Source organism: Fistularia commersonii, chromosome 18, assembly GCF_037954325.1.
Source record: "Fistularia commersonii isolate RoL2024-O1a breed Wild chromosome 18, RoL_Fcom_v1.0, whole genome shotgun sequence".
Taxonomy (NCBI): Eukaryota; Metazoa; Chordata; class Actinopteri; order Syngnathiformes; family Fistulariidae; genus Fistularia; species Fistularia commersonii.
Genome location: NC_141301.1, coordinates 1,895,980 through 1,920,080, shown reverse-complemented (window position 1 = coordinate 1,920,080; position 24,101 = coordinate 1,895,980). Strand labels below are relative to the sequence as shown.

The 24,101-nt window shown below is 48.1% G+C and overlaps 1 protein-coding gene across 1 annotated transcript in view; it reads right to left on the bottom strand.

Moving 5' to 3' along the window:
* Nucleotides 1-24,101, bottom strand: part of cntn5 (contactin 5) — a 119,742-nt gene that overhangs the window by 83,607 nt on the left and 12,034 nt on the right. The window contains exon 2 of the mRNA XM_086164245.1: nt 796-920. Within this exon, the coding sequence (XP_086020371.1) occupies nt 796-856 (61 nt within the window). The 5' untranslated portion in view covers nt 857-920. The remainder of the gene's footprint in view (nt 1-795; nt 921-24,101) is intronic.

Here is a 24,101-nt window from a genome sequence, read left to right as displayed (position 1 = left end):
AAAAGCCAAAACGGAAAGATTTGGAAAGGCCTCCGTCTCCATGGAGACGATGAAAACCCTTTGGAAAGTGGATAAGGTTGCGGTCAATTGCAGTCAACGTGAGGTCGGGTCGATGGCGAAAACAATGGCCGACCGCTGAGCGCCGCTGCGCTCCTCGCTCGATCGGACAGGAAGCGCGTCTACGCATGGGCGGGCGGGTCGACCGCGACAACAACGGACGAGAACTTCGACTCGCTTCCAGAGCCTCTTGGAATCGACCGGCCGTCGTAATCCAAGCGGTCAGTCCGCCTCTGTTCACACTCGCTGTCGTACCCGCGTTTTTTTATGGCGCCACTGTAGCGCCTGTTTTAGTCCAACGACAACATTTCTGGTGCTGGAGTTCTCATTGTTTTTATAAATATCATTATAATCCTGACTGGTTGGTGAACGACCAGCGTCCTTTGTGATGTTTAGAAAAACGTCCCTTCGTTTTATTATTTCCCCCCCTTTTCTTAAAGTTTTCTCTGTTAGCTTTAGGCTAACAGCTGCCAGACGTAGCCGAGAGGCTGTTTGTTTACCGGTCGGAAGCCGGTGAGAATAAATTAGAAATGAATGGATAAATGTAACGAAAAGTCAGTATTAACGCCCGACGGAACCAAGCGCCGAAAGGCCTCGGCCAATCGGAGACCGGCGACGGATCGCTCCATCATCCCGTCATCTCCCGAGACGACACTCTACGACTTCCCGCTCCGGGAAAGATTATTCGTCGGGATTACATCTTATTAGCTGTGAAAAATGTGTTCTGAATTCTCCTACCTGAAAGGCCACTGATGACTGAGAGGAGGAGGAGGAGGAGTGGTTTCCATGGTGACCCCATGCTTGTCGGCGAGGGTCCCTTCTGCAGCGGCGTTAGGAGTCCCGCTTCTTCATGAAAGCTGCGCCTGAGAAACCAAAGAGAGGCATCAATCGTTGGCGGGGCGACGAGACGAAAACACGGGAGACCGAACGTTCGGAGGTTCTCGCAGGTTTGAGTCCTTCAAAACCAAAACATTCGGTTCGTTTTTCAATCGGAGCATCTTCCGAAGGTCCGCGAGACCAGGATCTAGGTTCTGATCCCAGCTCTGGTCCAAAAACAGTCGTCAGGTTCGCTGAAGACTACATCGCCCGTAGGTGGTTGGATGTTTTTATACGCCGCCCCACGACCCGATTAAACCCCGCCTCTTCTGCCTTGATGTCAGCCGTGATTGGCTGCTCACCCACAGCTGCATTTCCATGACAGCGGCCTGGAAGCTCCCCAGAGGTTTCTCTGGTAGAGACGGCATGGAAGCGTCGCAGTTTACAAAAATCAACAGTTGGGATTGAGTTTTTCCAGCCAGTGTTTGACTGTGTGTGTGTGTGTGTGTGTGTGTGTGTGTGTGTCAGAGCATTTCTTCCAGGACATGAAGGAAGTCGAGGAGATGGAAGACCAGTGACCCCTCCACTATAGGGCGCACTGCACTATAAGGCGCACTGCACTATAAGGCGCACTGCACATTTTGAAGAAAATCTAAGACTTTTATGTGCGCCTTATAGTCGTGAAAATACGGTAACCGATATTGATCCATATATAAGGCGCATCTGATTATAAGGCGCACTGTCTGTTTTTGAGAAAATGAAAGGCTTTTAGGTGCGCCTTATAGTGCGGAAACTACGGTACAAGTGTTGCTGCGACATAAAGAAAATAAAGAATGGAAAGAACTGCTGACCATGTGGTTTACCGCTCGAAAAACTCTCCCTCTCTCTCTCTCTCAATCGCTTCCCTCGTCTTCATTTCGTTCTTCTCTTCGTCGGAATCATTAATGCGAAAGCACGGTCCGCCGCTAACCCAAGGTAGAGGAGTGGGTTGTCTCTCATTCATCATTTATGCATCCTCCTCATCCTCATTTCCAGCCCCTCCTCCCCCGAGGAGGAGGAAACGTTCACACACGGCGGAGAAAAAGGAATCCGAAGCGTTTTTTTCCGATTTCCGAGGAGGGGAGGCGGGCCTCTAATCGGTCTCTAAATAACGAAATAAATAAGGGGAAATTAAGAACGGCAAACGAGTGGCGTGTTAACGCGCCGCCGATAATCCGATTACCTGGGATAATCGGGAGCTTTCGGGATCGGCGGGTCAATCCCAGACGTTGGCGTGCAAGAACGGCGGAAAAACAGCGGAAAGTGGCAACCGAAGCCCTTGAGATTGATTCCTGATTGAGTCATCATGCATCTCACACTCACACACACACACACACACACACACACACACACACGGATTTCACGCAAGCTGCTGTCACGTCCTTGGCGGCGTGTGAAATTGGTGTTGGTTACCAGGAAACGCCTGGCGCGGCGGCGTCGTTAGCGAAGGCCGACTTCAAAACGTGAGGTAAGAGGATAAACGAACGAGCCTCGGGTGTCGATCGATCAATCGATCGATCAATCGATGTCACGGGTGTCGATCGGGCAAGCGGGCCGTCATCACGTCAAAATGTGATTGGTTGTCGTTCGCGGTGCGTTCAAATGCTCGACAGGAGATGTCGTAATTCCGAGCGCTTTTTTTTTGGCAGTTCGGCCTTTTCTGCTTCTCACATCGTGATTTCCCCTGATATCCCCTTTCAGTTAACCTGAGATACGCCCCCTTCTGTGAACCCCACCAACACACACACACACACACACACACACACACACACACACACACACACACACACACACACACACACACACACCAGCCGGGAATAATTTCAACATCTAAGATACGGATAGGTCATATATAGATGTTTTTCTTTATTGCTGCTGGAGGATTTGAGCCAACGTGAGGCAATAACATCAGCTGGATGACGCACACACACACACACACACACACATGCACACACACACACACACACACACACACACTGGCGTGTTCAAATTAAATGCAACCCCAAACCACTGACGGATGTGATTTTCATCTTCCTTTTCTTGCATCAGCTGTTTTACGCGTCCAACTCGGACCAATATTAACATTGATCACCTTATTGATCACCCCCCCTCCCCCGAGACACACACACACACACACACACACACACACACCCCTCCCTTATCTCAAACGGCAAAGATCTCAGCTTATTGAAGAGCTGCGTGGCGAAAGGGCCGCTCGCCATCGCGCTGACAACACACTCGTGTGGGTGAATCGCTCCTCTTCGCCCGTCAGTCACCCTCCAATGTAATCAAAACACAGAAGATGAATTCCACACACACTCTCACACACACACACACACCTCACGGAATAGATCAAGTACGCCCAGTCTGCCGCAACGCACACACATTTGTCTAATCAGCGAGCCCAGCGGCGAGGAGAAATAAGAAAGGAGATGACCGAGCCGCTGTTGAGTCTGAAAACGGCAGGTTTTTATTTTTAGCCACATTCGATGTAAAAAAGCATTCGGATTCAAATGCGGTCAATTATTTATCTTCGCTGCGTTTTTTTTTTTTTTTCCTACCGCTCTTGAACGCATCGCACCCGAGGCGACAGGAAATGCACAGAATTCCCGGGTCCCTACGACGCTTCGTTTGAAATATTCATGCGTTCATTCATTTCTTATCCCGGCTCGGTTTCGGCGAGCTAACGGCGTTCGCTTCCGGCTCTGGCGCCGCCGTGCGCACGTTTGCCGTGCGCTGGCTCAGAGATGCTGCGCCAGAATGCCGCCGCTCCGCCAGGTCAGAAGTAGACCATAATTCATGAGTCATGATTTGAGGGTATGCTAAGCGTGCAACACACACACGTGCGAAATGCACGCAAACACACTGATGCTAATAAATAACAGCGTCTAGAAAATCGTAAAACAGTAGAAAAAGTCGAATTCCGTCTGTTTAAGCTGGATGTCAGCACTAGCTAGGTACAGTGGGTGTGGTTAGTTGGAGACAGTTGGCTTAGCTAGTTGGCTTCAATGGGTGTGGCTAGCTAAGAACAGTGGTCAAGCTCGTTGGAGACAGTTGGCTAGGCTAGATTAGCTATCATGGGCGTAGCTAGTTGGGAGCAGTGGGCGTGGCTAGTTGGAGACAGTTGGCTAGGCTAGATGGCTACCTTTGGCATGGCTAGTTGGAAACAGTCGGCTTGGCTAGTTGGTGACAGTTTGCTCGGCTACATGGCTACAATGGGCGTGGCTAGTTGGGAACAGCGGACGTGGCTAGTTGGAGACGGTTGGCTAGGCTAGATGGCTATCTTGGGCATGGCTAGTTGGGAACAGCGGACGTGGAGACGGTTGGCCAGGCTAGATAGCTATCATGGGCATGGCTAGTTGGAGACAGTTGGCTAGGCTAGATAGCTACAATGGGCGTGGCTAGTTGGGAACATGTGTTGGCCTTCCCATCTTTCTAGAAACATCCTTCCATGTGCATCAACTTTTCTCTTCCTGGACATTTAGAGATCAGTTGTATTTCCCGATTCTACTGGTTGAAAACGGTGTTGACTTGGAGACGTTGCAGTCTAGTGGCGGGGTAACATGATCTGCATGAACTGTAGGAAATGTAGCATCTGGTCAATGCAGGCGTTTAACTTATTTATTTTAAAATAATCAGACCTTTTAAGACGTTCTCTTTGGCCACGTAAGATGACATGGCGAGCCACATTTGGCCGGCAGGCCTTGAGTTTGCCATTTTCTAAACCGTAGCTGTCATGATGCAATCAGGTGTCTCCGCTCATACATCAAAACCCAAGTCTCCGAGCATCCGTATCCACGGTAACAGCAGCACAGGTAGCTCTATACGTTCATTAGAGATGCAAACAAAAGGTATAAAATCAGATCCTTGATGATGCCGTGATCAATCCGCAAGCGTTGGACTGAGCGAGGCTTCTGTGAAAACTCTAACCTTATTAATCTGGGCGCCTCCGGTTTGAAGCCCGTTTATTTCTTTTTGAGGAGCGGCGGCTTCCGTGATCGCATCTGCCGATAGCGGCGAGCGGGAAGCGCCTCCACCGACGTCTCTGGTCCGCGAAGGTGAACGGCGAGGCCGAAAGTCACCCGCCGAATGCGGCCTCGGCGGCGGAGGTAGCGGCGCTCCCAAAACGGCGATACAAAGAAGTCCATTTGCATGCAAATGAGCGCCGCAAAATGACTTATTTGGGGACGGGGACGGCAAATATGGAATTACTGAACGAGACCGAATGGTTTTTGTGTCTCAATGACAGCTGGGAAAGGATCAGCGGAGCAGGACTTGTATTGCCCGGCAGGTGGCGCCGCTTTTTCTTTTTAATCCGGAGTTTTGCAGCTGCGGAGGAACTCATGTCGGGGGGGGGGGGGGTTGCCTTGACGTTTTAAGAGAAAATAAAAAAATCATCAAAAAAAAAAAAAAAAAAAAATGAATCACTGACTTCAGCGGAAATCTCTTTTTTGAAATATCATAAAATACAGACTTTGGACAAAATATTCACATCAGCAAAAACAGAAATAATATAATTCTCTTTAATAAGTAATTTATAACCTATATTATATTGATGAGGTTATTTTATTAAGTCCCTGTTTCCCCACCTCATTATCATAAACATATTTCTTCTAAAGGTTATCAAGCTGGAGGTCTATATTATATTTCCCTGTAATAACACAGCATAAAATAAACAAATCAATAACTGTAAGCTGGGTTTTTAGCAGCCGGTTGCTTCAACGAGGTGTTATAAAAATGTGATTATATATGATTAATAATCGGCTCTCTGGCTTTATCTCCGCCGGCCGACATCCGTCGCAAACCTTCCGTCCGACTCCGACTCGCGGCCAGATGGGTGGACATGCGGCGGACGACCAGATTATAACTCCGAGTCGATACGCCGCTCGGAAAGGTTAAAGCGCCGGGAGAAAATAAAAACAAGCTTGTTTCCCCCCCTCCTGCTTTTCCTCTTAAAGACGGGCTTTACCAATAAAAAAAAATAAAAAAAAGGCTGAGGATGTCAAAGTGGTGTTAAAAAAAAACGATGTCTTAAACTAGGAGCGCGGTCGAGGCCAGGAGTGTCTGTTTTCGTCCGAGACGCCGACCGACCAGTTCTTATTATCTTCCCCTTTTTTTTTTTCCCCGCCCGTTTGTTTGTTTTTGGCAGGAGCCGGCGTGCCAGACGGTTGCCGACAACCAATCGCGGCCCGCCGTCTCGGCGTTCCGGTAAACTCTCGGTGGAACGTCTAAACCTCGGCGTGGGATCAATTTCAAACGTTCCTACCTCCTTCTCATTGGACGAGAGGCGAGGTTCACCCCGGACCAATCACAGGGCCGCAAACTGTTCACTTATTCATATAGGACACACTCATCCATTCACGCGTTCATTTACACCTTGTTAAACTGGTGCAGGACATGTATGCCAGAGAAGTATGTTGAACTGGTGCAGGACATGTATGCTCGCTGTGAGACATTGATACGGTGTGCTGTAGGGGTAACAGAGAAGTTCAAGGTGGAGGTTGGACTCCATCAGGGATCAGCTCTGAGCCCCTTCTTGTTCGCAATGGTGATGGACAGGCTAACCAGGTATCTCCATGGACCATGATGTTTGCAGGTGACATTGTGATCCGTAGTGAGAGCAGGGAACAGGTAGAGGAAAATCTAGAGAGGTGGAGGTATCCTCTGGAAAGGAGAGGAATGAATGTGAGTCGCAGTGAGACAGAATATATGTGTTTGTGAATGAGAGGAACTCGGGTGGAACGGTGAGGCTACAGGGAGTGGAGATCAAGAAGCTGGAGGATCTCAGGTACTTGGGGTCAACAGTCCAGAGCAACGGAGAGTGCGGAAAAGAGGTGAAGAGACGGTCCAAGCAGGTTGGAATGGGTGGAGAAAAGTGTCAGGGGTACCAAGAGATAGAAGACTTTCAGCCAGAATAAAAGGAAAGGTGTACAAGACAGTGGTGAGACCAGCGATGATGTTTGGACTAGAAACTGTTACAATGACCAAAAGACAGCAGGCAGAACTAGAGGTTGCAGAGATGAAGATGTTGAGGTTCTCTTTGGGAGTGACCAGGATGGAGAGGATCAGGAATGAGTCTATCAGAGGAACAGCACATGTTAGATGTTTTGGAGAGAAGGTCAGAGAAGCCAGACTGAGATGGTTGGGTCATGGACAGAGGAGGGATAGAGAATATATTGGTAGACGGATGCTGGAATTGGAGCTGCCAGGCAAGAGGTCTTGAGGAAGACCAGAGAGAAGATTTATGGACGTAGTGAGAGAAGATATGAAGGTAGTCGGTGTGAGAGAGGAGGATCCAGAGAATAGGGTTAGATGGAGAAAGTTGACTCGCTGTGGCGACACCTGATGGGAAAAGACCACCAAAGGAAAAGAAGAATTTGTCACAGGGGTGCAGGACATGTATGGCCAAGACAAAGTGATGACTGAGCTGGTTTGGACATGAACATTCCTTTGTTCATGTCCAAACCCCGGTGAAGATCTGGGTAGAAGGTTCCTGAAGGTGGAGCCGCCAGGCAGGAGGTCTGGAGGAAGACCAAAGAGAAGATTCATGGACGTAGTGAGAGAAGATATGAAGGTAGTTGGTGTGAGAGAGGAAGATACAGAGAATAGGGTTAGATGGAGAAAGTTGATTCACTGTGGCGACACCTGAAGGGAAAAGCCAAAAGAAGAAGACAAACCAAAAGCATCCATCTTCTCATTTACACACTGATATCCAACCATCGGACACAAAACCGTTCACCCTCTCATTCACGAATCCTAGATTCCAACATTCACTCATCGTGAACGTCATCCAGACATAAAACCGTTCACCCTTACATTCGTGCATCACATCGAGACTCATCTAATTCGCTCGGTCGTCCGTCGCCACCCGTCATCGAAAAACGTACAACTATTCATCCTCTCATTTGCACTTCACGGAAATAAAAGCCTGATTTGCACCACGAGCATTCCCTCGCTCGTTCACGCCTCATATGGCGCGACAACGATTCGCCTCTGTCGTCACGTTTCACACATAAAAACATAAAAACTATCCGCCCTCTCGTTCTTGCATTTTATAGACATAAATCCATTCACCCTTTCATTCATGCGTCACAACACAAGGAGGCTATCAGACTTTTTAATTCCTCTCCCCTCAGCCGCAGGGAATCTCAAACTCTTATTAAAAAAAAAATATATATAAAAAAAAAAATCACCCACTTACTGAAAAAAGTAATAATTTATCTGTATATTAGTTCAATTGTGCAATATTTCATTTTATAACAGCTTCATGTACAATATTTTTTCATACTCTTGTGCACTCCTGATCTTTCACTTGGTACTTAAGACCTTAAGACACTTTATTGTTTATTTTTATTATACCCCCCCCTTTTTTTTTTTTTTTTTTACTGTTTAAACAATTTTCTACTATTATTTATTATTGTTATATTATATTATTGTAAATTTCCTTATTCAGTCACTCGCTCATTGACACCCTTTCATTCGTCACGCCGATCAAATTCCACAGAAAAAGCGTTTCCTTCAAGAACCAATAATCCGTGTGCGTGTATGCGTGTGTGTGTGTGTGTGTGTGTGTGTGTGTGTGTGTGTGAAAAACTTTGAACACGGCGTGAACGCAAACACACACAAATTCAAGGCGATCCTGTGTTATTGGACTGAAGGGGTTTATCTTCAGGCCACGGCGCACCTTCTCCTGGTCCCTCTTCCTCCTTCTTCCTCCCCTTCCTTCCATCCCTTCCCTTCTTCTCCTCTCCGTTCTTTCTCTCGCTTTCTTTTGTTTGTAATCCTGACGAAAGATTGGGAGCAACAAGAAAACCCCGGAATCGCGGGTGGAAAACACATCCTGCCAGAGTCAAGTAATTATCAGCCGCCTTCGCTCTTTTCTGGTTCCGGCTTATTTTTATCGGTCCGGCTGCAGCCGGGAGGTTTTGATCCACTATCGCCATTTCATCCCTTTTCTTTTTATTTTATTTTATTTTCCGGCGAAGAATATGTGTGTGTGTGTGTGTGTGTGTGTGTGTTTTCCTCAAAAGAAGCAGCTCCGGAGAAAAAAGGGCGAAACACTTCCACGCTCAGCGTCGGGTGACGGCGGAGAGATGAGCGGGGAGACATTGTGCGGCGTTTAGGAGCTAAAGAGCCGGCGGTTGATAAAAACACACACACACACACACACACACACACACACACACACACACACAGATGCGCAAGAGAAAGAAAAAAAAAAACAATGGTAGGGAAGATTAAATGCTGGGCTGACATTCACCAGGTGGTTGGGGACACAACAGGAAGGCTTTTTTGATAGTTGCTGTGTAACATCCGTGTTCTCTAACACGCGGAGATACTGATTGCACACACACACACACACACACACACACACACACACACACACACACACACACACGTACATAGCACACAGCTGGAGTGAACCAGACAGATGGAAGGAAACTCAAGAAAGTAGCAAAATCCCAACGCTGTGCTATAGGGAGGTGCCAAGAGCTGGGGCGAGATGGATTTCTGGACCGGCAGGAGAACTATGGGAGAAACCAGGTAGGAGAACATCGGGAGAAACCAAGTAGGAGAACATGGGGAGAAACCAAGTACGAGAACTATGGGAGAAACCAAGTAGGAGAACATGGGGAGAAACCAGGTAGGAGATGATGGACCCAAGACTGGACAGAGAAGATCTTAGTGGTAACCAGTGACCTATATAAACTTATATATATATATATATATATATATACACTCTAATTATAAGCTGTGAAACCTTCATGAATTAACCAAACTCAATTTCAGTTGAGCAGAATCAAAGACACCAATGGAGCGCCCCCTGGTGGACACTAATGGAAGTGCATGTGAAATATAAAGTACCATTAATGTGTAGAAGCCGTCAGATACGACACAGACATATAGAAGAGCACCAGCAGAGGAGAGCTGGATGTCGCAGACAAAGCGGCGTAACTCCGGCATCGCTGCAATATTACGATAGAAGCCGGTTCCAGCGGGCATCGGGGTGAGGGGCGGGGCTTAAGTCTGTCAATCACAGGGTCCACGTATAGAGACGTCCAACCATTCGCCCTCTGGTTCAGTTTTCAGTCGCGGTTAGCAAACAGTTCCGTGTGGAGAAGGCGTCCATCTCCCGGGAAACACCAGCGACACCGCCGTGCACGTGCCAGATTTGGGGATGAACTTTATCGCTCGCACGCTCGGGGACACTTCCAAAAAGGGCCAGCGGGCGTCGACATCGACATCGGCGAGCGATCGGGTATTAGCATCCACCGACCGACGATGAGGTGAAGTTACTGCTCGGAGTGAGCCTGAACTACGAGGGCGGTCAATTCCAAGAGGATGACTGGAAGTCGTGCCGGTTGAAGTACTCTGTAGTACTCCGGAGTACTCTGGAGTACTCCGGAGTACTCTGGAGTTGGCCAATGTTGTTGTGGACCGCCCACCTGCCCGTGCTTAGAGGTACTTCCTGTTCAATAGCGTCAGGAGCTCGGCAAGTACTCTGGAGTCGGCAGTTGTCGTTACGGTCGATCCAATCGTGCAAATAACGGCAAGCCTGCTCATGTTCCATGTTGGTCTCCATGGAAACAGGTGTTTTCAGACCATATATGGGAAACTACTCATGACGAAAGTCTTGTGCGTTGTGACGCAAACGGTAGCCTCGATCGGGAGGTTCTAACAGCGACGGGACGGTTGATTGGAGAACCGCGGATTTGCTCGACAACAATCCGACTGTTTGAAAAGAAAACAAAAATTAATTGAAGACAAGCGACTCTGTTTTCCCAGTCCTTCTTCTGGATTGGATCGGAGGGGGTTCTCCGCTCGTTATTCTTTGAACACTTCATCCAAGCGGGCGACGAGCAGCAACCGCGACAACAAAATCAAACAAACAAAGCCAACTCTTGCGGAAGCGGCGCTTCCCGAAACGGCGAGGATGGAGGGAGAGGGCGCCGTTAAGGTCCGGCGCAACGTGAAATCATAAATATCGTCTTGCGCTGGAGTGGAGATCAAGAAGCTGGAGGATTTCTGGTACTTGGGGTCAACAGTCCAGAGCAACGGAGAGTGCGGAAAAGAGGTGAAGAGACGGGTCCAAGCAGGTTGGAATGGGTGGAGAAAAGCGTCAGGGGTACCAAGAGATAGAAGACTTTCAGCCAGAATAAAAGGAAAGGTGTACAAGACAGTGGTGAGACCAGCGATGATGTTTGGACTAGAAACTGTTCCAATGACCAAAAGACAGCAGGCAGAACTAGAGGTTGCAGAGATGAAGATGTCGAGGTTCTCTTTGGGAGTGACCAGGATGGAGAGGATCAGGAATGAGTCTATCAGAGGGACGACACATGTTCGATGTTTTGGAGAGAAGGTCAGAGAAGCCAGACTGAGATGGTTGGGTCATGGACAGAGAAGAGATAGTGAATATATTGGTAGACGGATGCTGGAATTGGAGCTGCCAGGCAGGAGGTCTGGAGGAAGACCAAAGAGAAGATTTATGGACGGAGTGAGAGAGGATATGAGGTAGTTGGTGTGAGAGAGGAGGATCCAGAGAATAGGGTGAGATGGAGAAAGTTGACTCGCTGTGGCGACACCTGACGGGAAAAGCCGAAAGAAGAAGAAGAAGAAGCTTCTTTGTCAGTCGCCCCCCAACGTCCTCCCCTTCTCCTCCTCTGCCGTCTGACACCACCGATTGTGTTTTCTTCAGTGATGCCGAAAGAGCCATTACTGCTGAGCGACAGCGTTTTTCGAGGTGTTAACTCGAAAAAAAATATATATATATAGATATAGGTTAAGTCTGACAGTTCGTGAAAAAATAAATGCTACCTTCATTAGCTCGGGCTTTTCACCTAATTAGGTCCGATGAGCCGCCTCCCTGCATGCGAACCAACAATTAACCAATTAACAAGTGCACGGCGGTAAATAAAGAAAATAGAGGCGCGTTCAAACGGGTGGGGGAGGGTCGCCCTGCGTGGGAGGGTGAGATCACACACACACACACACACAATCCCAACACACACACCGCTCTATAAACACTGGTGTGTTTACTCTTGTGTGAACGCAAAATGTAGGTTTTGGCGTCTTTTCAGTCAAACGCCGCCGCCGGCGGAGAAAATACAGAGGCACGCAAATGAGACGTTCAACTCCCCCGACCCGGAACCTTCCGCGAACCCCCGCTGCAGCTTCGCCACAGCTGTGCAAGCAGGGATGCAGGATCCCGCTAGCTTCTCAGATACACATCCATGGGTTTCATTTGTGTTCCGCTGACCGCCGCCGCCGCCGCCCTCCCTTTCCTCACCCGCCCGTCTGGCAACATAAGAAAGAGGAAGCGCAACATTTTGAGAAAACATCAAGAGGGCCGGGAAATCCTTGGAAAGGAGTTTGCTGTTAATGAAGTAATAATCAGCGTTGACGGGCGGCCGGGATGTTCAGACGATGAAGCGCACGAGCCTTCGAGAAACGGCTTTCCGACGTGACGCCGAGATCTGGATGGCGCTTGAAAAACCCGTCCTGGAAGCTTCTGCCGAACCCCAAGTCGGGTCAGGTTTTATTGACCGTAATTTCCAGACCGTAACTCGCTATAACCACAATGCAGCTAATTCACGCCGCCAAAACATTTAGCTTCGTCACATCGGAGCGCTGAAATGACCGTGTAATTCTGAAGCCGTTCAATTCCGACGCCGAAGAAGACGACTTCAACGGTTTTAGTGCACAGGAGGAAGTAATTAGCTGAAGCAGGACAAAGCGGGGGTAAAAAAAATGGATGGACTTTTCCTAGACTTCATTATTATTCGTCTTTTTCATCAGCCGTGTTACAGGCGCTGTTCGGAAAAAAGCATTTTAGCATGTATTTGTGGATGTTAGCGGTACGCGGGGTGCTGCGACGCGTCTAGCGCAGTAGTTCGAGGGAAGGTGCAAGCCTACTTCATGTCTGCTTGCTACCTCTTGCTTTGAGAGCTGCCTCCGGCTAGCCTTTGTCGTGAATGAAGAAGCAACTCATACACCAGTCGTCTTCAGCCGATACAAAGCCTCTCCATCACCAAGACTCCTGCCGGGCCTCCTCGTGGCACTCGGGGTAACTGGCTAACTTGGCAAGAGATCTGGGAGTAGCAGTGCCCCTTAGGTACACTAATGGATACGCCCTGGCACTTATCGACCTCTGGCCCACTGTCTTGTGGGTGAGTCTGGGAGGACAAAAGGTTAAAGGAGCACAGCCTGACAGAAAAGCATCGTGCTGGAGGCACAGAATAAGCGGTACTCCTGAAAACCGGAGCTCCTGCCACCACCCTGCAACTGCTGGAGAGCGCCGGTGGACTTGGACCCTCCTTGCCAAAGGGTAGCGCCCTCCTGCAGTGAAGAAGAAGAAGTGCTGCTAGGACATGCGCAGCCCCAGCGGCACTCGAAATCATCTCCACCTCTGCCTCGGGGAGACCAGTACCGGTATGTATTTAATTAAAAGATCAAAAAAATTGCATCCATGTAAATATCTCATGTCACAACATGGACACCTGCGGCTTATGGACAAGCGCAGCCAATATATGTGCGCATATACACTGCTCCCGAAAATAAAGGGAACACTAAAATATCACATCCTCGATCCAAATGAATTAAAATTTCTTACAAAATACTTTGCCCCTGGTTTGGACAACAAAATCCCCAAAAAATGATCAATGAAAATCAAACGTATGAACCCATGGAGGTCTGGATTTGCTGATGCAACGTCCTTAAAACAAGTCCAAATGAATCAGTGTGGTTTCCTAAGTGGACAGTTTGGAGCTACATTATGTTGATTCCCTTTAGTTTTGGAGCAGTATATTTAGTTATTTTTAGCCGCTGTATCTTATATTGATTTCCGATGATGCTTCCCGTGTAGAGCAGGTCTGAACCAGGCTCTTTGAGATGATCTACAGAAACACTTTCACCCCTGAGGAAGCACTTGGCGGCAGTGGCAGCTCAGCCCTTGAAGAGATACCGGCTTAATGCGGGCGGCCTTCGGCCTCAACTGGCCGGGGTTAAAAAAGATAGCGAGAGGTCGCCAGGCGCGGGGATTCTTTTCCGGAATAAAGCAAGGAGGTGATTATTGACTTAAGGGTATGGAGATTGGGGCGACTCAGCCGTATAGCTGTTTATTTGTACTTGTATGCTTCCTAGAGGTACGGCGGGTATCAGCCCGGATTATATCTGTTCAGCTCCGATAACCCGGACAAGGTTGCCTGAAGGCGCCGGCTGTGGACAAATGGTTAAAAGATTAACGCAGAAGATCTCCGAGCGGCCGGTTCAGCGAACCTGGATTATTTCTGATTTGGCTAAATCTGTGCTGGAATTCCTTGGACGATTCTACTTTCTAGCAAGACGAATGGTTGAGGATGATTTCTAAAACTTATGCTCTGATAATTTTATGAATAAGGTTAAATACCATTCTTCAGTGGAGATCACAACTCCAACACGACTGCTTTGTCTTATGGACGGGAAATGTATTTGCTAAAAAAACGGCATTCACAAGCCACTTCTGGCAAATTGTCTCCATCTTAAGGCAAATAAAGTCTTGGTGATTCTAAGATTAAAAGACTTTGTTTACTAAATCCTATATGTTTTTCAAGAAGCTTGCAGCTGCGTAGCCAAACGCAGAAAATGGGGCAGAACTCGTATGCTTGCTTCGGACCGCTGAAAAGAGCAGAAAAGAAGAAAACAACATGCCACCCGTATGACCGGGGAGGAGAATTCTCCTTCCATAGTTGTTTAATAGCTACTGCTAGTCCACTGCGCCGCTTCTTTCTTAGAATGTACATTATCATCAGCGACTCCCCAGACACCATGTTCGCTATTGTCTGAAACGGAACTCAGAACTCGAAGGCGAAGCCTGAACTCTGCACTGCCCTGGAGTGGATGAATTATTGAACAACCAAGGCGATGTAATGAAGGATGTGGGCAGCGGCGTAAGGAATAGACATACCATTTCAGGGATCTAACGTGAGCAGAAAACAAGCCTTCAACCTGGTAGTTGGCTGGAGTGCGACCGGCGAAAAGGCACGGAGAAGAAGACGACGGCATCGGCGCAACTACCGGGAAGAATTTACCGTCAACATGTGACAATGGATTACATGTCCGCCTTCTGCCGCCTCTTTTTTAGAATGTACACTATCAGTGGCTCCTCTGTTGTAGCAACGTTTGCTGGAACTCTGAATTTGGACTTGAACTCTGCGCTGCCCTCCAGTGGAGGCTTTGCTTCACAACTACGGCGTCGTAAAACACGCACGTCGGACGACCTTGGCGACGGACGTCGGTTGTTTACATGACTATCGTGACGGTAAGTGAGCCATTAATCTGTGACCGGATCCTGGCCAATCAGGAGCAGCCGAACCGCCCCGGCCTGAAGTTAAAGCGCCCGGTGGAAGCCAATGGAGCGAGTCGGTCGCAGCTCCGTGACTGCAATTAAAGAAATTCCTAAGGAAAGCCGGGGGGGCGTATCGGCCCCTCTCCTTCGCCTTCTGTTCAGCCGCTCCGTCGACTTCCTGCTCTGACAAATCGATCATGTGACCTCCATTTAGCGCCAAGGGGAAGTTGCTTAATCGCACGCCCCGCGTTTTTTTCTCGATTGATTATATTGATTATAACGGTTATTGTTATTTTTCCCCGGCTGCATCGAAGCTTTCCCTTGCAGGGCGGTTAAGCTCCGGCTGCGCCGTTAATAAACCGTGATAGTCGTAGCCGGAGCCATTCGTAGCGGCGTTCCTGGGTGTCCCGGCGCAGAAGATACATCCCCGAACACTCGGCCCGACCCTCCGCCTCGTATCGCCAACTCCGCTCTCTCGCCGCCACTCTTTCACCCCTCAATGGTTTTAATTGTCCCTGTGACCTCAATCAAAAGACAATTGCCGGAGGGAAGAGCGGCGCGGGGGGCGATTACTGCCCCTCGCCGGAGACGGATCACACCCGAGTGGACACCTTCTGTGGCGGAAGAGTTACGGGTGCGGTCCTGATGAGGGAGTCAAAGGGAATCGGGCGCCTTAAATCCCAAAAGACGCCGGGGTACGAAAAGGCGCTCGGTCTTCCCGAGACCTCGTGGGCGAGGGTTTGAAGTGTAAGAGGGGAAGAAGAGGTGGGTCGGGGAGCCGGTATGTGGCGGAAGGGCTACGCAAGGACACCTGCACTTGAAGTACCAGGACATACCTTTGGTACGCGGTTGTACAGTGTGCCAATCTTGGGTACTACTATTGAAAATTTTGGAGAAAAAACTTCAGGTACAAACTTTTTCCTACAGGCTCACAACCTCTGCAGCCACAGGGGAGTTGGGGTTTATAGTAATCCATTACTTGATATATTTACTTAGAGAAGACGACTACATCGGATACATGACTTTCTGTGTTTTGGGAGTTGCCCCAGAAGGAATGCGCCTTTGTCAGACTAGAGGAACGACGGCACGATTTCTAGAAGAACGCCATTGAACTGACGAAATCGAACCCCCCGCCAGGCTGAACCCCCCGTCCGAGTGTCACCGACCCAGAATTAAAAGCTACACTCTCACAAAAGAAGAAGGGGTGCAACGAGAAGCTAATCTGTGATCTACGGCGGCTCAGTGCCCAAAGAATCTTAACATTTGTATTGTTGCCTCGCTGGAGCGACTAAAGGCTGAGGCTGTTGCCTAGGGAACGGCCGGCACGAAGCTCATTACCAAACGCGTTAATCTATCTCGGGATAAATAAATAAAAGAATCCAAGCGCCGCCAGCGTCTCCTTCTCTTTCGTAAGCTTTGAACCTGAAGATGTTCATCACGGCCTGAGCCCCGAACGCCACCTGATCTCGCTTTAACTCGGAAATGTATCCGTTTTACTTCATCGCCCTGGAGGTGAGGCGACCCCGCCGAGAACATGATCCCGAGCCGCAGACGGTCTAAATTCAGCTCTCCTCATTCTGTTTTATCGCGAAGGCCGCCGTTATCAGGGAATAAAGAGAACGAGAGTCATCAATACTCCTTGAACGGAGGGTGTCCGTGCCCGTGGAGTCGCCCCGACGCTACGAGAAACACCGCATTTAATGGCGGGAGGGTCAATAATCCCATTTTCAGTGATAATGCGCTGTTTAACCGAAAAGCATGGAGGACAGTGTCGCCAAAGGACGTCGGCGTGGAGAGGAATCACGCCTCGCCGGAAGAAAGACAACCGGAGCTTCAGCTTCTCCAGCGTCAGATAAGATGTTTGCTGGTCACGAAGCGGCGGAGGTCATGTTTTTATTTACACGACAAATGTGCCAATTTTTGTATTACTAGCAAATGACAGGAAAGAGTTGCAGGTCTCAATGTGAGTTCTTGATGAAATCTTCTGTTGTGGAAACTGGAATTGAAGATATTCAAAGTCCAGTTGGGAATTCGCATTGACCCGATGGACCGAGAAGCTCCAGACACGTTTCTATACGACGTCCAAACGAAAGAGTCGATGGTTGGATGTCCACATACGTGTTCGTGCAACCAAGCCCACGTGTTTTATCTCCGTGCGTCGCTGGGTTTGAAATGTCAAACACCCTTCGGAGTTTCTCCGACACCCAGCGACATGCGGTATGACCACGTTCTTTCGCTGGACAGCAACGAAAGACAGCAGGGAAACGTCTTCAAGCGAAGAAATTCAAGTCCGGTTGCCGAGACGAGAAGATTTGGGCAAGAATTCACCGACACCTGGATGACTGAGAACCTCCAAAGATCTTCAGTGAAGCTACTAAGGAGTTCCTGGCAGCAGAACATGGACAAGACAAGAACCCCTTCTTGTGTTTTGACACTGCTAACGGACGCAGACCTACACACACTTATATACACTCAATGTTGTTAAAAGTTCTGAAACCGTTGTGAGTTAAATTAATTCGCTTTCACTTTCGCATAATTGAACAATGTCAAGGTGGCGCCCCCTGGGAGGAAACAGCACAAAATATGAAATAAACATATAAACATATAAAGTGACTGGAAACATATAAGGCCAACACAAGCAGTGGTGCAGTTTATACACGAATAAAAGGATGAATAAAGTCAATTTATATTAATAAATACCCGTCATCACAGATGTTGCCGTACTTGTTCACATGATTTGTGGAGAGAACAAACTGAGTAACAAAGGGGTCTAATCCAGCGTTTCAACAAATAGTAGCTTCTTTTTTTTTTTTTTTTTAATCCAAGAACGAAATAAGAAAAAGTATGATGTAAATCCTCTCGGTTCACGATTATTTGTAATTCGCGCGTTCGACGAGGCGAATTAGCAAAAGCAGTCAAGTCGATTCCCCGGTCAACACACTGTATGCTTTGAACAAATGCAAATCTGTGTGTATTCTTTGGACACGTTTAAGCAGCTTTTCAAATGTTAAAGTAGGGAATAAACAAAGCGGGCGCACACACACACACACAGACACTCACCGATGTGTGTGTGTGTGTGTATCCACAGCATGTTTGCGAGAGAAAGCAAACTAAATTAGCAGACAAAAGTAATCCTGATTAGAGCAGCACTGTCTATGGAAGATGCCTGAGGGGTGGGGGTGGCGATGGCAGTGTGTGTGTGTGTGTGTGTGTGTGTGTGTGTGTGTGTGTTAAGAGGGCGCTCTCCAAGTCACGATTTGCAAACAAATCCTTTTCATGCTCTGTCTCCATTGCCATTTTTAAGCCACAGTGCTGTGTTGTTGGACAAGATTCCCTGTTTTAACCGACAGCGAGCTATCGCTACAGCGAGCTATCGCTACCGATCTGGGAGTTTCTCCGTCTTCTCTAAGTTCTCCATCTTCCTCAAACAATCCAAAAACAGCGGGTTCACTGAACTCTCTGGATCGGTCGCAAAGCGTTACGATTGGCCCCCGCGGAGCCGAAACCGCTGAGCCTAACGCGACCCCCGAGATAACCGCTAGCACCCCGTGCTAACAGGGGTCAGAAAGTGAAAACGAAATAAACCGTAAAGCAAACAGGAGGCGGCGCGCTGGTGTAGCGGTTAGCGCTCGCAGCGAGAACTTTAACTGTGCGCGACCCGCACGTGCACGCTCAAAGCGGCACTCAACTCTCATTAGCACATCTTGCTAGCGCTGTTTACGCTGCTCGTGCTGTTTGCAGTTCCCTGCGTTCATTATTATTATCTGTTTATCAACACTTATCTGGATGCGCTGCAGATGGCAAAGTAAAAATTTTAATTGTGAAGGGAAGCACATTTCCACTTCTTGAGATAACGCGCAACACGGCGGTTAGCGCTTCCGCCTCGCAGCAACAAGGTTCCTGATTGGATACCCATATCCCAGTCATACCGCTATCGCTTTTCTTTCTTGCAACGGCACCTTAGCACGTCTGTCACTTTAAAAATCAAACCTAAACACATCTACCTCAGCATAACTCATCGTAGTTTGTCGTTGTCTGTGACAAGATATTTATCATTTTTGTACTTTTGCACCTTGGGTCTTTTAAAGTAATGCTATTTCGACATACGGCAGTATTGACCATAAAGTTGACTTTGACTTGGGGAACCTTGGGGTTCCAGCAGGTTCTCCGGGGTTCCTCCCGAAATCCAAACACATGCAGCAGCTTCATCTGTCCATACGTGAGAATAAGTATGTCGTGTCAAGTTTGTCATGACCTCACGCCGATGACTTGGAATCAGGCGAGGATGTTTCGTGCTAACGGTAGCCGCTGCTAGCACACTTCCAAATGATGGATATTTGGACTTCATGATCTCACATAAAAAAGTGGACGACTGTGGTTTTGGTTCCTTCACCCTTCTCCTCTTCAGCTCGCTTTTCTGAGGGAAGTTGTAGTTTTTATGAACGCTCTGAAAATGCCGCTCCGCTTTTCCCTCCTAGCTATGATAGACCGACAGACGAGGCTAACAAGCTTCGAAAACGACATAGAAAAAGAAGTCCTCCTCCCGCTCTCAATGGAAGTGGTATGTTTTTGTCTTCTTGCTTTGGTCCAGCTCCCACATTCACTTTAAAACCCTTTCTTACGTTTAAAAGAGATGCATTGGAGGATAACTAGGTAACTTGCTAGCTTGCTAGCGTCAGAAAAGCTCAGGTGTCAATTGTGCGTCAATTAGGTGACAAATTTAGCAATAGGCTCGCGTCTATTCTTTTTAATACCACGCGATCGACCCACGCTACCTTCGCTAATCGACGTGTCGGCACCCCTGCTCGGATTCAATCCTGACCGCGGGATAAGCCGTCCGGGTAAACAGGTAAACGTCCTCAGTTCTATCCACTTCCGCTATCAAACGACGAAGACGCTAGTTCTTTGTTTCCACAAAACACTTGAAACTTCTCGAAGCAACTGGGGCTACGGAGGCCAGAGGAAACTTAAATTAGCAATTTGAGCTAAAAGTGCGCCTGAACACCGGCGGAGGTTCGGGGCCGGTGGAGGTTAACCACGCCATCGCTAATCTGGTTGTCGCCCTCCGTGAAATCTCCGACCGCCTCGGCGCCCCCTGTTCCTCCTCCCTTCGACCCGCGGCCTGCTTAATGCCTTACTTTTTCATCTAAAGCCAATTCGTCTGCTTTTTTTTTCCCCCCGGGTTGCATTCGACGGGGGCTTGATTGCTTGTTGAGGGAGCGGCCCTTCACTCCCATTTTCCTTAATGGACAGGTCGGAGATTGAGCTGCGAATCCCCGGCACGTCGCAGGGAAGAAACGCCGGCACAAATCCCTACAGGGCCGAGCCGGGTCCTCGGCTCGCGCTCAGCGACCCCGTGATGCGTTTTTTTTTTTGTCTTTCCTTTTCTTCGTCGCATCTTCAGCCGCCGTCGGATCCTGGATGAATCACACAAACTACGAATGGTGATCCGTCATGCTAACCGTAATGCTAACCGTGATGGTTTGTTCATCGTTTCGCGTTTCAAACATCGTCGAATTCACCGAGGGGTCGGAACGAGCCGGGCTACGACAGAGAAGCCAATCGCGGCGACGGATGGCGAATTGAAAATCGTCATGGCAACCAAATTCAGGAAAGTCCTCCTGCACTCGTCGCTGCTCGACCCGCCGGCTTGGGGAAAGGAGTTTCGGGACTTGGAAGACGAGCTTCAAGAAAAACCCAACTTTGGGTTTTGAAAGAAGAGCTAGCTTGAAACCGCACTGGAGAAGGTTAGCGTGGGTTTCCTGACCAGGAACGGGCCTCGAATTGCAGAAGAAACAACCGGAGGAGACAAATCACCTTCCTCAAAGACAAACTCCAGGATGGGGTTCCGGTGTCTCCGTCCCTGCATCCGCGGAAAGTGGATATAAGCGTCGATCGAATCGCTGCCGCGCCGCAATTAATCTTATTTTCATGATTAACTGGATCCTCCGTCAACCTCCTGCGCGCTATTTCCTGCCGGAGCTTCGGCCGACTGCTCTCCAGCCCGGGAGCTGGGAGGCGGATCGCTTGAGACGCGATTGATGGCGAGCGGCGGCGGCGGAGGAGGAGGAGGATGGCGTTGGCGCTCGGAAAGCGGTTCCGAATGAGCGGCGGATGTCCGGCTGAAAATGGAAGCATCCGTTTCGCGGCAGTGACCCGGCGTGGAAAAACATCAAGGTGAAGATACGGCGAGCAAAAGGAAACGTCCGAGTTTATCCAGCAAGGATTTAAAATCTGCATTGAAACCCAAAAAGGAATGAGATGTGAACAACTTTATTAATCCTGAAGGAAATTGTAAAAGAAAAGAAAGAAAAAAAAAAGAAGAAAAGAAAAAAAGAAAAAAGAAAAAGAAAAAAAAGAAGAAAAAAAAAGGAAAAAAAGAAAAAAGAAAAAGAAAAAAAGAAAAGAAAAAAAAAGAAAAAAAAAAGAAAAGAAAAGAAAAAAAAAAGCATCAGAGTGGGACCTCTTTGCTCAGTCACATTACTAGCGTACTTCCTGTCTTCAGTAATATGAGCCACAACACACACACACACACACACACACACACACACACACACACACAAACACACACACACACACACATTCTTCATGTAGAAAAAAAGCACCCTCTGGTGCACTTGGTGTGTGTTTCCCCCGATTCCACAGTTTTATTAAGATCTGGAATCTCGCGCATCTGAATGAACTTCCGCTACTTTTGCGTTTAAATATGAATATGATAAATCCACGTCTCAGACAATCGGAAAATTTAGAAACCGGAAATGGGAAACAGAACTACTGAATTTTGTAGTTCGAAGGCGTTTGTGTCGGCAGAAACGATGCTACATGCTAAACCCAGACGCTAAGATCTGGTTAATCCGCCTTCATCCATCCATTAGCTGCGCGGCTTATCCTGCGCTCCGACCGATCGGCGTCTCATTCACATCCACGGACGATTCGGTCTTCGATGAACCCGCTGACCGCCGGGAGGAAGACGGAGACTCCGGAGAACCTGGCGTTCAAAATCGCCAGAGCAAAGAACCACCGACGCGACGAGAAAAAAGAAAAATGTCCAAAATGCAGAATCGCATCGATGGATTTGCTGGAACTTGCCGGCGGCGGCAAAGCAACACCTGAGTGCCGATTGTAGTTTACAGACAGTTTGACTCAGTGTTTCTGAACAAGAGACACGGCGGCGGCGAGGAAGGTCGCGGTTCGCGCTGCGCCGTGATTGGTCGAGAGGGAGGACACACACGGGCGCACAAACCCTCGGCTCAGATTGACAGGCTCGCTTAAGTGTGGCTTTCGAAGAGGACGATGCGCCTGGAGGTGAAGGCGGGGAGGTGTCTCTGCGCACACACACACACACACACACACACACACACACACACACACACACACACACACACACACACACACACACACACACTAATCTGCCTCTGCTAACAGACAAGCGTTGTACACGAGTTTCGCGTGTCTCGCAATTATGCCTCAAACGAGGTCGGCAGAAAATTGGGCTTAAATGAGCACGTTTTCGGACTCGTGGGGGAAGAAGAGTGTGTGTGTGTGTGTGTGTGTGTGTGTGTGTGCGCGCCATCGGGCTTCCGGTTCATTGTACGAGCTCCGCAGCTCAGGTCGGACCAGTGATCACATCTACGTACGCGTGAACGTTACACTCCTGACAAGAAAGGAGATAAACGTCCAGAGATGAATTATTCTGAAATCCATTGATGGCGAGGAAAGGTTTAACCTCCTCGGCAGGAGAGAGAGACTGAAGGAGGAAGAGGGAGAAGAAAAAGAAATGAAACGAGAAGGAGGTACAAAGACGCGCTCGGAAAGTACAACCCGTCTTCTTATCGAGGAGGTGAATAGATACCGGTTAGTTCCTTCTTTCCAGCAAGAGACTGAACAGGTAAGTTCTGCCTCCGTGTTATCAAAGAGCGTCACCAGAAACCATTCATTCATTCATTCATTCATTTTTAGCGCTAATTCTGCACTCAGGGTTGCAGGTTGGCTGCAGACCATCCCTGCTGCAGGTCCATCACGTGCTTTTCTATAGGGACAAACAACCATTCACTCATTCATTCACGTGTCGCACCGGGACGCTCAAAATTCACTCCCGCAGTCACTTTGTATAGAAACATGAATCCGTTCACTCGTTACATAGAAAGGAAACACAGCCATCGCATAAGCAATTCACTCATTCATTCATGTCAAATAAAGACGTACGTTCATTCTCAGTTCTTAAAGATAAAACTATTCCCTCATTCATCCATGTATCGTATAGACATTCAACATTCACACGTCCATTCACTCATTCATATGTTATGAAGGGACACCAAACTATTCACTCATTTAATCACATAAATTCACTCATTCATGTCAAACGTCATGCAGTGACAAATGGTCATTCACCACGTATAGAAACATTCAACCATTCACCCTCTCATTCACATAGAGAGACCAAACCATTCCACGTATTATATAGAGAGATTCACTATTCACTCCCTCATTCACTTCATTTTAAGGCATTTATCCATTCACTCATACACACATTATATGGGGACACACAACTCACTCCATCACGTCAACAATACACTCATTCATGCGACATGTAGAGACATGAACCATTCACCCTCTCACTCGCACATAAAACCATTCACATATAGAGACATAAAACCATTCACTCATTCATTCATATATAGAGACATAAAAACAATCACTCATTCATTCACATATAAAGACATAAAACTATTCACTCATTCATTCACATATAAAGACATAAAACTATTCACTCATTCATTCACATATAGAGACATAAAAACATTCACTCATTCATTCACATATTAAGACATAAAACCATTCACTCATTCATTCACATATAGAGACA